Below are 11,501 nucleotides of genomic sequence, written 5' to 3'. Positions count from 1 at the left end.
GTGTCTACGGGAGTCACTCCGATGCATGAGATAGATGTACAAAAAAGCATTTGTAAACATGACAAAACACATTTGAAATGTACCGTACCCATCCAAGTCTCACCGGCATTTAAGGTCACTCGTCCCACATTTTTGATCTTTACTGTACATATTTATGGGAATATTAAAAACAAAAACAAGTCATTGGTTTTATAGAGTAACAAAGATACCGATAGTAATTTTGATATATTCAAATGAGTATTGAATTCAAGATTTAGAGCGACGACTCCAACTGCATTTTCTATAGGTGTCAATATTACCATAACTAATCCTGATGTAATTGTTGTTGTACTCATGTTCACATTTTTTCTTGCGAGAAGAAAAGGGCCCACTTTTACTGTAAAAAAAAAAAATGGATGATAAAAAAACTGTTGCATTGTCAGGTATGGTGTGTGTTCAAGGTATTAATGATTATTAATAAGGGACTATTATTAATAATTGTTAATGGTTTATGTATGTGTGTCGAGCGGTAAAGTCTGGTTATATTGCCACTTTTTTTTTAAGACAAAAACAATTTTAAAAGACACTCCTACAACAGCAACACCCCCATGTGAACTCTGACCTCCTCTTCTGGACTCTCATAGGACAAAAAAACTATTTTACAATTGGGCACTGGAATGTAAACGCTGGTTTTCCTTTTTTTTCTTTTTTATTTATTTTCAGTTTAGGTTTTCACAGAGAACCTCTCACAGGACACATGGAGAGGGGAAAAAACAAAAGGTGAAGAGAGACGTGCACAATCCGAGCTGATAATCTGACTGCTGAAGGGTGCAGCATGCGACCAGCGCAACAAGCTGGGAGTGTGAAGAAGACGAGGAAGAGGAAGTGACAGGGCGGGCGTCGACTGAGCTGCTGTGAACCTGCACCCTCTGGTGCCGTCGCAGCAGCAGTGACCGCAGCAGCCCGTCCTCTTGGAGAAAGACACCAACCAGTGTTTCTGAAGGCCCTTTCTCCCTTTTTGTGGGTCATTTACTTGAAAGAGATCAGAAATAACTGGATTCTTTTTGTTGTTGTTGTTTTTTATTTTAATTGAAAAAAAAATGAAAAAAGATACTCACCCTGCTGTTTGTATGACTCAGAAACACCAGCTCAAGACAATTCCCTGTATAACCTACTACTTTATGCTTGGTTGGAATCTCAGTGCATGCATAAACTCCTTATATAAACTAAGACTGGCAGGTTCGGGACGGCCTTTGTGTTGGGGAAGTCAGTGTGGTAGTGTTTTTAGACGGGTTGTTGTCAGTGTCAGAGGTTGTGGCGACAGCAGGGAGACTAAGTTCCTGCATCATCACGCCCCGGATGAAAGATGAAGACGAAGAAGCAACGCAGGCTCATCTGTGTTTTGCAGAGTTTTCGGGTGGGGGTAGGGGTGGGGGTGGGTGGGGTTGAAATCCTTATTAAATATTCAAATCAAGCGATTCCAAGCTTGAGGAGGAGAAGGAAGAAGGGTCTTAACACATGTATTGGAAAAGAAATGGGGTACTTTAAAAAGTAATTTAAAAAAAGATAATAAATTGATATTAACACATTAACTTGTCCTGATTTGATGTACTTTGATGACATTATTGTTCAGATGTTTATTCCAGGGCAGGAACAACAATTAACCAATAAGTCAACTGTCCGCAACTCATTTGAAAATCGATTAATCATGGCAAAAAACTTGCTGCTTTTCTTTTTCTTCTATGAGATTAAACTGAATATTTTTGAGTTCTTGACGGTTGGTCAGACGAAACAAGACATTTGAGCTTTGAATGATTGGCTTTTGCTATTTTCTAAATTTTCATGGACCAAACTATTGATAGAGAAAATAATCGTCAGACTAATAAGAAAAAGATTACTTTAATTATTGATCAGTCCAACTATTTTCATGGTTAATCAACTAATCATTAGGCACATAAAATGTCAGACTAGTTGAAAAAGAAGAAGAAACCCATGTTGATATATTAAAATATCTTATATTGTCAAAAACTAGATATTCAGTTCACAATCATAGAAAATAAGCTAATGTTCACCTTTGAGAAGATGAAAACAGTGATTTTGGGGGATTTATTGGATAAAACAATTAACTAATGATCATCTTGCGTCTAGATCTATCAATTAATCCCTCGTTTGTTTATTATTATTTAGATTCTAACTGTTTTGAGGTATTCATAGGTTAAGCTCACCATAAACTATACACAATATGTAAATATATTTATTTTCCTAAACAAATCTGTATTTATGTAACGCTGACATTTATTTCTAATTTATTGTGTGTTTATCCTGAGCTGCTATTCGTCCTGTGTGCTATATCTGACTCTGACATCATTATTATAGGCCGACTGGGAGGATCTGTGCGCACTTCCCTTTAAGATGCGTATGTCATCTCTCCGTTAATGGAAAGTCGTTCTGGCTGTTTTCTGCGGTGAAGATCTGCTCCAGCTGGCCCGAGGAGGAAGAGGAGGAGGAGGGGGAAAAAAAACAACACCGTGGCGCATTTTGTGTCGGCCGACCTAACCCAGGAAGGAAGGGGAGAGGACGGGCTCTGCCGAGGGAGACGGAAATGAGAGGGGGGTGTCCAAAGCCGTCCCTTTAAGAGCAAGTGGGACATAGCGGTGCGAGAAAAGGAGAGGAGGGGGAGAAGAAAGAGGAATTAAAAAAGAAAAGGAAGAAAGAGACAGGGAGGGAGGAGGGAGAGCGGGCGATAAAAAAAGAAAGATGACATCCTCGCAGCTGAACGGCCGAGGTGGAGCGATAGGCTGCGGCCCGGCGAGAGCGCCGCTCGCCGGGGTCAGGGCTTGAATCCAACAACGAGGCTTCGACAAACACCCGATTGGCCTATTGGGGGAAATCGGAAAAATAGATTCATAAATTAAAAACAAAGCATGACCTGCTGTGCTACCAGATACGTGTGTTACAACCCATATTTGTTATCTTGCGTAAAAACGCATTAGTTTCACGTAGAATGGTTTATGTTTGTGGCTAACATGTAACACCGTAATATGCGGTTTTTGGGTTTTTTTGGGGGAAGGCATTTTTCTTGTGTGACATTGCGCTTCAGTGAGATTAGTGTTTAATGAATTAAAGTTAGAAACCAAAGTGAAATAGAAACAGGCCGTTATTGGACCTGGCCTGCTCCACTTACTGCCTGTGCGCTGCAGCCTGCTCACTCAACAGCTGCGTGCATTTTAATGGACAGCATTAGGCTACCTCAATGAGAAAAACATATTTTTGCAGACGATTTTATTCACGTTTTTCGAGGGGATCCGGAAGCCCGTCGTTTGTGCTGCAGGACAGGCGACTGTTCGCGCCTCGATCACCGCTGGGCCGATCTGAACCATGCGAAGGGCGCTCGCCTCGGTCTCAATCAGGAGCTGACTTTATAATCTCCATCGCTGTGGCGCAAAATGGATGCTGCTTGGAGCAATTTTCTCTTCCAGGTAGGCTTGTTGAGCATGGCGTCTCTTTCTGCTCTCATTTTACGGCGCGCATGTTCTCACTTCAGTGTGTGTGTGTGCGTGTGTTGGTGTGTGTCCGGCAGTCCTGCAGCCCTCACATCTTGTGTTACAGACGTAGCACCTCAAGATAATGCTGTGACTTGTGTTTACATTTGGTGATGGCCTTCTGCTTGCTTCTCCAGAATACTCCCACCCAAAACCAAGTGGAGGGGAGCCTCCAATCAGAGCTCATGCCCGTGCATACGAGTTCTCCCCAAACCCCACCCACAGAGCACATAGCACAGCCTCCTTCAACTGTGGACACTGCTGCCCTGAATGAGGAGCCCCTGCCCGGTGAGGAATGATGCACTGCACACCTGTGGAGTAAAAAAAAAAAAAAGCAAAAAACACTTAACTCTAATGTGGATCACTCAGAGGCAGTGATGAAGTCTGCCAGGTGATTAAAACGATTTTGGTGGGTTGCAGGTGAAAAGACGGGTCGCGTTGAGGCGACCCGTGAAGATTTGAGTTTTAGAAGCAGCCGAATACTTGAATGTGAAGTTTCGTCGCCACTGATGTTGCCAGGATATTTGAATTTTAAACTCAGATGCAAAGAAGTCACTGAACACATTTCTAACAAAGTTAACTAATTAACATCATTATTACTGACCTCCAATGTTTTCCTGACCTCGTTGGCCTCCACATGGTGTGATTACCTTTATTAAACATTAATGAATATGTGATAATCACTTTGGCTTTGCCACATAATTAAAATAGGACTTTAGAAGTGCTAGATGTGAAAGTTAGATGCAATCTTGAAGAAGCTTTCAGGTTTCAACCAAACCAGATGAAGCCTTGATGCCCAGTAGAGCTCCACCTCATGGTTGGAGCAACTCTAAACAAGATTATTGGCTAAACAGAAGATGAACTGGTAACTATTCTGGTAGTTGATTTTTTTAAAGCAGAAATGCTCAAAATTCACTGCTTTCAGTGTCTTAAATGTGAAGATTTGCTGGTTTTCCAACTTGCCTTCTATGATAATAAACTAAGCATCTTTGGATTTTGGACAACAAGCAACGTCAAGACGTTGCTTTGGGCTTTTAGACGAGTTTTTCACTATTTCCAGAGACTTCATAGACCAAAGATTAATTTAGTAATGATCAGTAATGAAAACAATCAGCGGCACCCCTCCATATGCTTATTTTTGTTTATTGTCACAAGTAAACAGCTCCCACATCCAGTTTTCAAACTGCTTGGTTTACAATACACAATTAAGTGTGACAGAAATCACAGACAACGAAACCACTGGACCAAACGTTTACTTTCTGAACCAGTTTCCCTTGTAGATGTCATACGAATGTGTGCCTAATTTGCATGAGAGGTTATTATAAATGACCTATTTAAAGACACAGAATCGCCGTCTTTGAAATGAACACCTGTCTCTCTTCCTGTCTGTCTTTTCTCCTGCCTCCTCGTGGTCCAGTGAAGCCAGTGTCCCGGCCGGCCCGCGTGCCCCACATCTGTGCCATCTGCAACAAGCAGTTCAAGAACAACTACAACCTGCGGCGGCACCAGTCGGTCCACACTGGGGTACGCATGAAGGACAGGGCCAGAGAGCAGGCGGAGGGGGCAAAGGAGGGAGCAGCCGGCCAGGTGGCGGTGGCGGCCCCGTCGGCGATGGCGGTGGGGGCCGGAGGGAGGGCGGAGGGGCCCACTGTTCCCCTCTCCCTGCTACACCTCTCCGCACCTCCCCCTCTCGCCCCTCCCGGCGTGCTGGCGGGGGCCCAGCAGCCTCCCCTGGGTAGTCAGGATGGTGAAGGGGTTGCCATGCCAAACGTAATGGCTAGTGTTAACCCCCATGCTCCGCCTCCTGCTGCTGTCGTCATGGCCACAGGGGCGACAGTACAGGTGGGTCAGGGCCTTGTGGAGATGGCTGTCGTCAACCCCAAACCTTCAAGCATGTTGTTTCTTAAGCTGCCTGGCCACGGGGATGGTTAAACCGCCTTGTTTTACTGTTGGGGACTCGCAAGCAGTTACTGTGTGTCACCTGCTTCGTATTTGAAACTCTGTATTGACAAAGTGTCCATGTGCAGTAATCGGTTCAGGGACCAGTAAATTCCATCCCAGCGTTTGGCACTGGTCCCCAGTTTGAGAAACAGTGTGCTAGAAGCCCCCCCCCCCACACGCTCCCCTGCATGTTCTCTGTAACACAAACAGTGTGAAAGCAGATGAAGACCCCCCCCCCATGAAGTAGTTCATCTAACATACAAGTCAGCTGTCAGAAATGTTTTGCACAAGGGATGACATGCAACTCTGGTAAAAGTCAGGCGATAACATCTGTGTGCATTTGCATGGTTTCAACAAAAGACACAACAATGTCAGAAGTCTTTTTGTGCATGTAACTGTTCAGAAAACACTTCCCATCTAAACTCTGCAGTGTGTCTGTCTATCTGCTTGTCTGTTTTGCCTCAGCGGCCCTCAAATCCCAACCCGAACCCAGTGAGGAAGAACCACGCCTGCGAGACATGCGGCAAGGCCTTCCGCGACGTTTACCATCTCAACCGCCACCGCCTGTCCCACTCAGACGAGAAGCCGTTCTCCTGTCCCATCTGCCAGCAGCGCTTCAAGAGGAAGGACCGCATGAGCCACCATGTGCGCTCCCACCAGGGCGGCGTGGAAAAGCCCTACGTCTGCCCCCACTGCGGCAAGGCGTTCTCCAGGTGACACGGTGGAACAGTTCAGATCTCATAACATTACTGTCAGCGTCGAGATAGTTGAAGAGTAAGGCACCTTTTAGCTTAGCTTTGCGTAAAGACTGCAAAAGCGGGGGGAAATTCGCCTACCAGCACGTCAGAAGCTCACTAATTATTAAATCTTCATTTAATTTGAACAAAAATGAGATGTGAAAACGACAATTTGCCATTTTACTGTGGTCTGAAGTGTTCAAAGCAGCAGCTGAGCTAAGCTAGCCGGCTACTGGCTGCGGCATCATATTTAGCATACAGACACAAGAGTGGTAACGAGTTTCCCATGTAACTCTCGGCAAGAAAGTGAATGAGGAAACGTGAAACTATCTCTTTAAAAGTTAAAAGCTAACATTAGCCACCAAAAGCTAGTGGTCATACCAGACCAAGTAAGGCTGAATCAGTGAAATCCGTGAGCGTATGGAACTGAACAGGTCCCTGAGAGAAAAGGTTCTTTCTGACATTTCACACAGACGATCATGCAGGGCCCTTTTTAATTTGAGTGTGAAAGCTAATTGTCCTAATATTGTCGACTCTCGTTCATTTCCAAGGCCCGACCATCTAAACAGTCACGTCAGACAGGTGCACTCCTCGGAGCGACCCTTCAAATGTCCGGTACGTCAGGTTTGCCCTCACCTAGCACTCACTTTAGCCCATCCGTGTTAACAATGACCATGTTTAGCTGCATTGCGTGCCAGATGAGTCCAGGCTGAGGTCTTGTACATTACTGCACTTTTATCTGTGTCTTTAGCTGCCTCATATAGATATCCCTTGACATTGAGAATATTACCATGGAAACTGATCTGGGTAAAGTTCATGCCTTTTAGAAACGAAGATTACGCAGCTGGTATCTCATTGTAATTGCTCTGTTTACATGCAGCTGCTCAAAGCCTGACATTTACACGAGCATGACGACCCTACTTAATCATGTACTTCACATTATATTTGTGTGTGTATGTGTAACATACATATATGATCTTATTTTCCACATAGGGTTGTAGAACATTGAAATCTTAAATTGAGTCTTGAACACTATATAAATCACATAATATATATGTCACATTATCAGTGGAATTGCTTTTTCTGCACAAGATTTTCAAATAGTAACACCCTCATTGCTTTCCAGACCTGTGAGTCCAGCTTTGCCACGAAGGATCGTTTGCGGGCGCATATGATTCGTCATGAGGAGAAGGTCCCCTGCCACATCTGTGGCAAGCTGCTGTCTGCTGCTTACATCACAGATCACATGAGGGTGCACAACCAGTCCCAGCACCACGCCTGCCATCTCTGTAACCGCAGTAAGAACAGATGCTTGGATTTACTAGTTCACAGTATTTTTATATTAACATGAACCTCTCCTCAGCTCTGTGGGGCTTTAAAGCACCTTTCAGATCGTTGTTTTGGTTAGCTCTGACAAACCCGCTGTACACAACATACTCAGCACCAAACGACAAACTGACACAGTTAGCGACCAGCTGGCAAACATAGTAGAGCATTTAGCAGCCAAAGAGTCAGGTACCTCCTTCAGGTGTTGGTGGAGACCAAAAACAGAGCTAAAAGGAGAGTGAATATTGGACTTGCATTCACGAGGTCAGAAACACTTTTTCAAATGCAAACTAATTCATCTACTGGATCTGTCAATGGACAAATGTTTGCTAATAAGTTCACCATATCAGCTTAAAAAGGGGCCAGACATATTTGTGCAGGTTTAAGTGTATGTAAGTAAAAGCAGTGCAAGCAGCCACATCATGTTCAACCTCTAATTTCAACCTGTTGTTGTAGCTCTGTGTAAAAATCAAGGTATTTATTTGTTTAATGATACAAGACGCTATTTTACTACAGTCAAAATTTGAGAGTTTATTCTTTTCTTTTAGAAGTCAGTTATTGTGGATTAATCCTCCGTCTTTAACTTCCGGGTTACTTTTTACATAACATTTGAATTCTCTTTCACTTGTGCTGATCTGCTTTGCATAGGTAAGATCAGATGCCATCACTTATGGCTTCATACTGGCCTCTGCGTGGTTTGCTTGGATCTGTCTTTGGCTTCGTGCTGAATGAACTTTTGCCTTAACATCTATATCTCTGGCTTTCTGGCTCTCCTCTCATGTCATCCATCAGGCTTCACCACGCTGACATACCTGCGCGTCCACGCCCAGAAGCACCATGGCCAGGAGTGGAAGGACAGTCCGGGGGGCTTTGGCGGCACAGCCTCAGGCGGCGTGCTCGTCTGCCACTTGTGCGGTGTCCACTGCAAGACGCCCACCCAGCTCCAGGGGCACATGGGCACTCACAGTAACAGCCAGGGCGCCCCGAGCCCCATCACCTCTAATGTGGCTGCCAGCAGCTCTGTCTCCCTTAGCAACATGGCGACTGCGCCTACTGTGTACGTCACCGGTAACACGGTGGTGGACCTACTCGTCACAGACTGCTCCAGCATTGCAGCACCACAACCCCACAGTTAGCGGTAGAGAGCTCAGCAATAATAACCTCAGTCCCTTAACAGAGGGCAAGGTTAGAGAAGGTTAAAGTTACGCATAGATGCTGATCCAGTTTCAGTTTTGTAATGTCTCCGACTACTTATTGGTCAGGTTAGGAGTAAGCGTGGGAGAGATTAACACAGTCCGCGTTCGAGGGCGGTATCACCTCAGAGCTGCAGAGCTGGAGCATCAGAGAAAAAGGAAGAGCTGCATTCATAGAAAAATGAAGTCATGCAAAGAGGGACCTTTTGTGGCTGCAGCAGGTACATCAGCACTGACGACAAACATGGATGTGTTGTCGTATGCTCTCATGCATTTAAGACTCAGACGAAACTGTGGTATTGTGAGCATCTACTGTATGACTCTCCCCTCTCTGCCCTCTCCCTCTGTCCCTCCCCTCTTCCCTGGCATTGGCTGCTCTCTGCAAGTGCACCAAGTACTGTATATCTCACACCAGCTCTGATCTTACCTCCATTTTGCAGCTCACTTACTAAGAATCCAAATGGCTTTGCGTTAAGAATCAGTAGGGAGAGAATAGCTCTTAGAAAACGTAACAAAGCAACACATTAGAAGGGAAGTTGTGTGTCGGGGTGTGCGTTAAGTCAGGGCTCCGCTCGCATGTTAGCTTGTTTGTTCACAACACTAAAATCAACATTTGATTTTGCAATGCCAGTTTATTAAGTCTCTAGAGGGCTGTTTATAGATCAGGACAGGAGGCCATACGTGTTGTGGTCAGTATGGAACTGTGGGATGTACTTGTTCAATTGTGTCCTATTGGTACAGAGATAAGAATAGAGTTGTGTTCAGGAGTGTCAAGCACCTTAAATTGTTGTTTGATTCAGCGAGGATCAAAATAGGTTTGAGATTTCTTGGATTTCCTTGCTCTGCGTCTTCCTCTCTGGGTCCGGGCCATTAAAAGAAAAACAGGAAAAAAAATGGAAACATAATCGCTAATCAACACTTCAGCTTCTGACATGGCAATTCTTGCACCTGAGAACTACCTTTTGCATGAAAATAAGCTAGCCCAGTCATGCTTATTGTTAGGGAGCTGCCATGATGACAAAAGAAACCTTTAGCAGTTCCACCAAGTTAGTTGGCTGTAAACAATAATATTTATAAACGTGTTGATTTTATTCAGAAGAATTTAACATTGTTGGCCATTCATTTGATTGTAACTGTCATTGCCATAGCCCTTTGTTTTCTCTATGTACCAGTCCAATGAGTGAAATTATGCATTAGATTTAGTCATTTAACTCTGTATAGCACACAATGCTCTGAACGCGAGTCATTATCGTTCTGCATTAATCATGTGAAGAATGGTCACTTGTCCGTTGGATATTTTCGGTTGCTTTGAGTTATATTGTGAGTGACATGGTGTCGAGAAAGGGCTTATAAAGTCAAAAGTCAGGCAAGAGAAGTACAATGGGAGTTTGACTACACCACGTGGTATGCTGTAAACAAATCCTGGTTTTGTACTGGAGTGCTTTTTCAGTTTTGTGTTAATATGTTACCTTGAAATTTGTAGAGTTGTTTCTTTCTTCCTATTCTTTTCTTTTCTTTTCCGTTTGGAAATGTGTTCTTCCTGTTGAGAAAAGTAGTGATTTATCAAAATGTTAATTTTAGGTTTTTCTTCATTACACTAAGAAAAAAAAAGTAATACCTCTACTCTAGGATTCTGTACAGCTCTTGTGATACATCTTAATGCCTTATCGTACTCGACTGCATTTTAATTCTTTTATGATGAAATATTTCAAATCTTAGTCATGGATTCATTAAGAATATTAATGGGATGTATTTATATTTATATTTTTATATTTCTCAACAGTATGCATGTCTAAAAGGTTGTTAGAGCAAAAAAAAAATCAATGATGCTTACTACAGTCATAAATATTATGTTATTTTGTAGATGAAGTAGAGATCATGTTATTATTTTGTAATTTGGACAATTTAAAGTAAAAAGAGTAAACCGGCATTGTTTTGTGTGCTGATCTGTTCACCTACTTTGGCAGATAATTACTTTTACACCACTTAGAGACAGGCGTTTATTCTGGATGTCTGGCAGGTATGTGTGTAATGAAACACGGACGATTTTGTCACACTTTACAAAAAGGGTACAAGACACTCGCTTAAGTATGATTTAATGCATGAAAAAATGCAGCATGTCTCACGGATTCCTGTTACTATGCAGACATGATCAAGTCACTATGAGTGTATTTGATTAATTAATGCTAAATGAATCATCCATGAATGTTAAAGCACAGGTAATTCATATGCCACTAAAATGGTATCTAGTGACGCAGAAAAGGGCATTTCAGTCCTCTCTGTTGTATGAAGCTGTTCTTATCACACTGCCAGTCAGGTGCATACCTGTACAAGTTCATGCATGATGCAATAGACAATAAATGAAAAACAAATCCCATCTATATAAACATACTAAAACCTTCAGTGGAAAAAAATCACACGGATAACTGGCCAACAGTGACTTTAAACACAAATGGTAAATGTACTGACAGTTTGCAGGATCAGATTCTTGTCACTTTTATGTATTCCCCTGCGGCCATGTCTGAATACAAGTGTGCAAAGATCACTTTTCTTGTATGGGGTCTTTCTAGATGCCTTACTTTCATCCATTGTTTCAAAATCCTGCACTCATCCAATAACAGTCGCGAAAATAGAGCAGAAACAAAGGCATCAGAAACACAAGCAATGTGTTCAGTAAGGGCACAACTCTCTTGGCCTTACTGGACTTGATAAACTTGTTATCTTGCTCTTGCAATGTTGTCACTGTCAGCATCCCTGCATAATAAAGCAGAAGACAACAAGTT

The 11,501-nt window shown here is 43.1% G+C and overlaps 1 protein-coding gene across 2 annotated transcripts; it reads left to right on the top strand.

Annotated features, from left to right (window-relative positions):
* Positions 1–2,432: 2,432 nt before the first annotated feature.
* Positions 2,433–10,642, top strand: mazb (MYC-associated zinc finger protein b (purine-binding transcription factor)). Of its 2 annotated transcripts, none has more exons than XM_041962990.1 (7): positions 2,433–3,458; positions 3,659–3,809; positions 4,939–5,363; positions 5,928–6,175; positions 6,751–6,814; positions 7,326–7,497; positions 8,318–10,642. In XM_041962990.1, exons 1-7 carry the CDS (start codon positions 3,426–3,428, stop codon positions 8,659–8,661), a joined length of 1,437 nt encoding a protein of 478 aa, XP_041818924.1. In that variant the 5' UTR covers positions 2,433–3,425; the 3' UTR covers positions 8,662–10,642. The 2 variants fall into 2 exon arrangements, with proteins under 2 accessions (XP_041818924.1, XP_041818925.1); XM_041962991.1 differs by having other exon boundaries at positions 2,437–3,458; positions 4,939–5,045.
* The last annotated feature ends 859 nt before the right edge of the window (positions 10,643–11,501 follow it).

Source organism: Chelmon rostratus, chromosome 21 (genome assembly GCF_017976325.1).
Source record: "Chelmon rostratus isolate fCheRos1 chromosome 21, fCheRos1.pri, whole genome shotgun sequence".
Classification (NCBI taxonomy): domain Eukaryota; kingdom Metazoa; phylum Chordata; class Actinopteri; order Chaetodontiformes; family Chaetodontidae; genus Chelmon; species Chelmon rostratus.
This window is presented reverse-complemented; position numbering and strand designations above follow the sequence as displayed.

Excerpts from the sequence above, each read along its gene's own strand:
- mazb (XM_041962990.1), top strand. The coding sequence starts at position 3,426 with ATGGATGCTGCTTGGAGCAATTTTCTCTTCCAG. Across the intron at positions 3,810-4,938 it reads GAATGAGGAGCCCCTGCCCG|TGAAGCCAGTGTCCCGGCCG; the intron begins GTGAGGAATGAT and ends CTCGTGGTCCAG. Across the intron at positions 7,498-8,317 it reads CTGCCATCTCTGTAACCGCA|GCTTCACCACGCTGACATAC; the intron begins GTAAGAACAGAT and ends GTCATCCATCAG.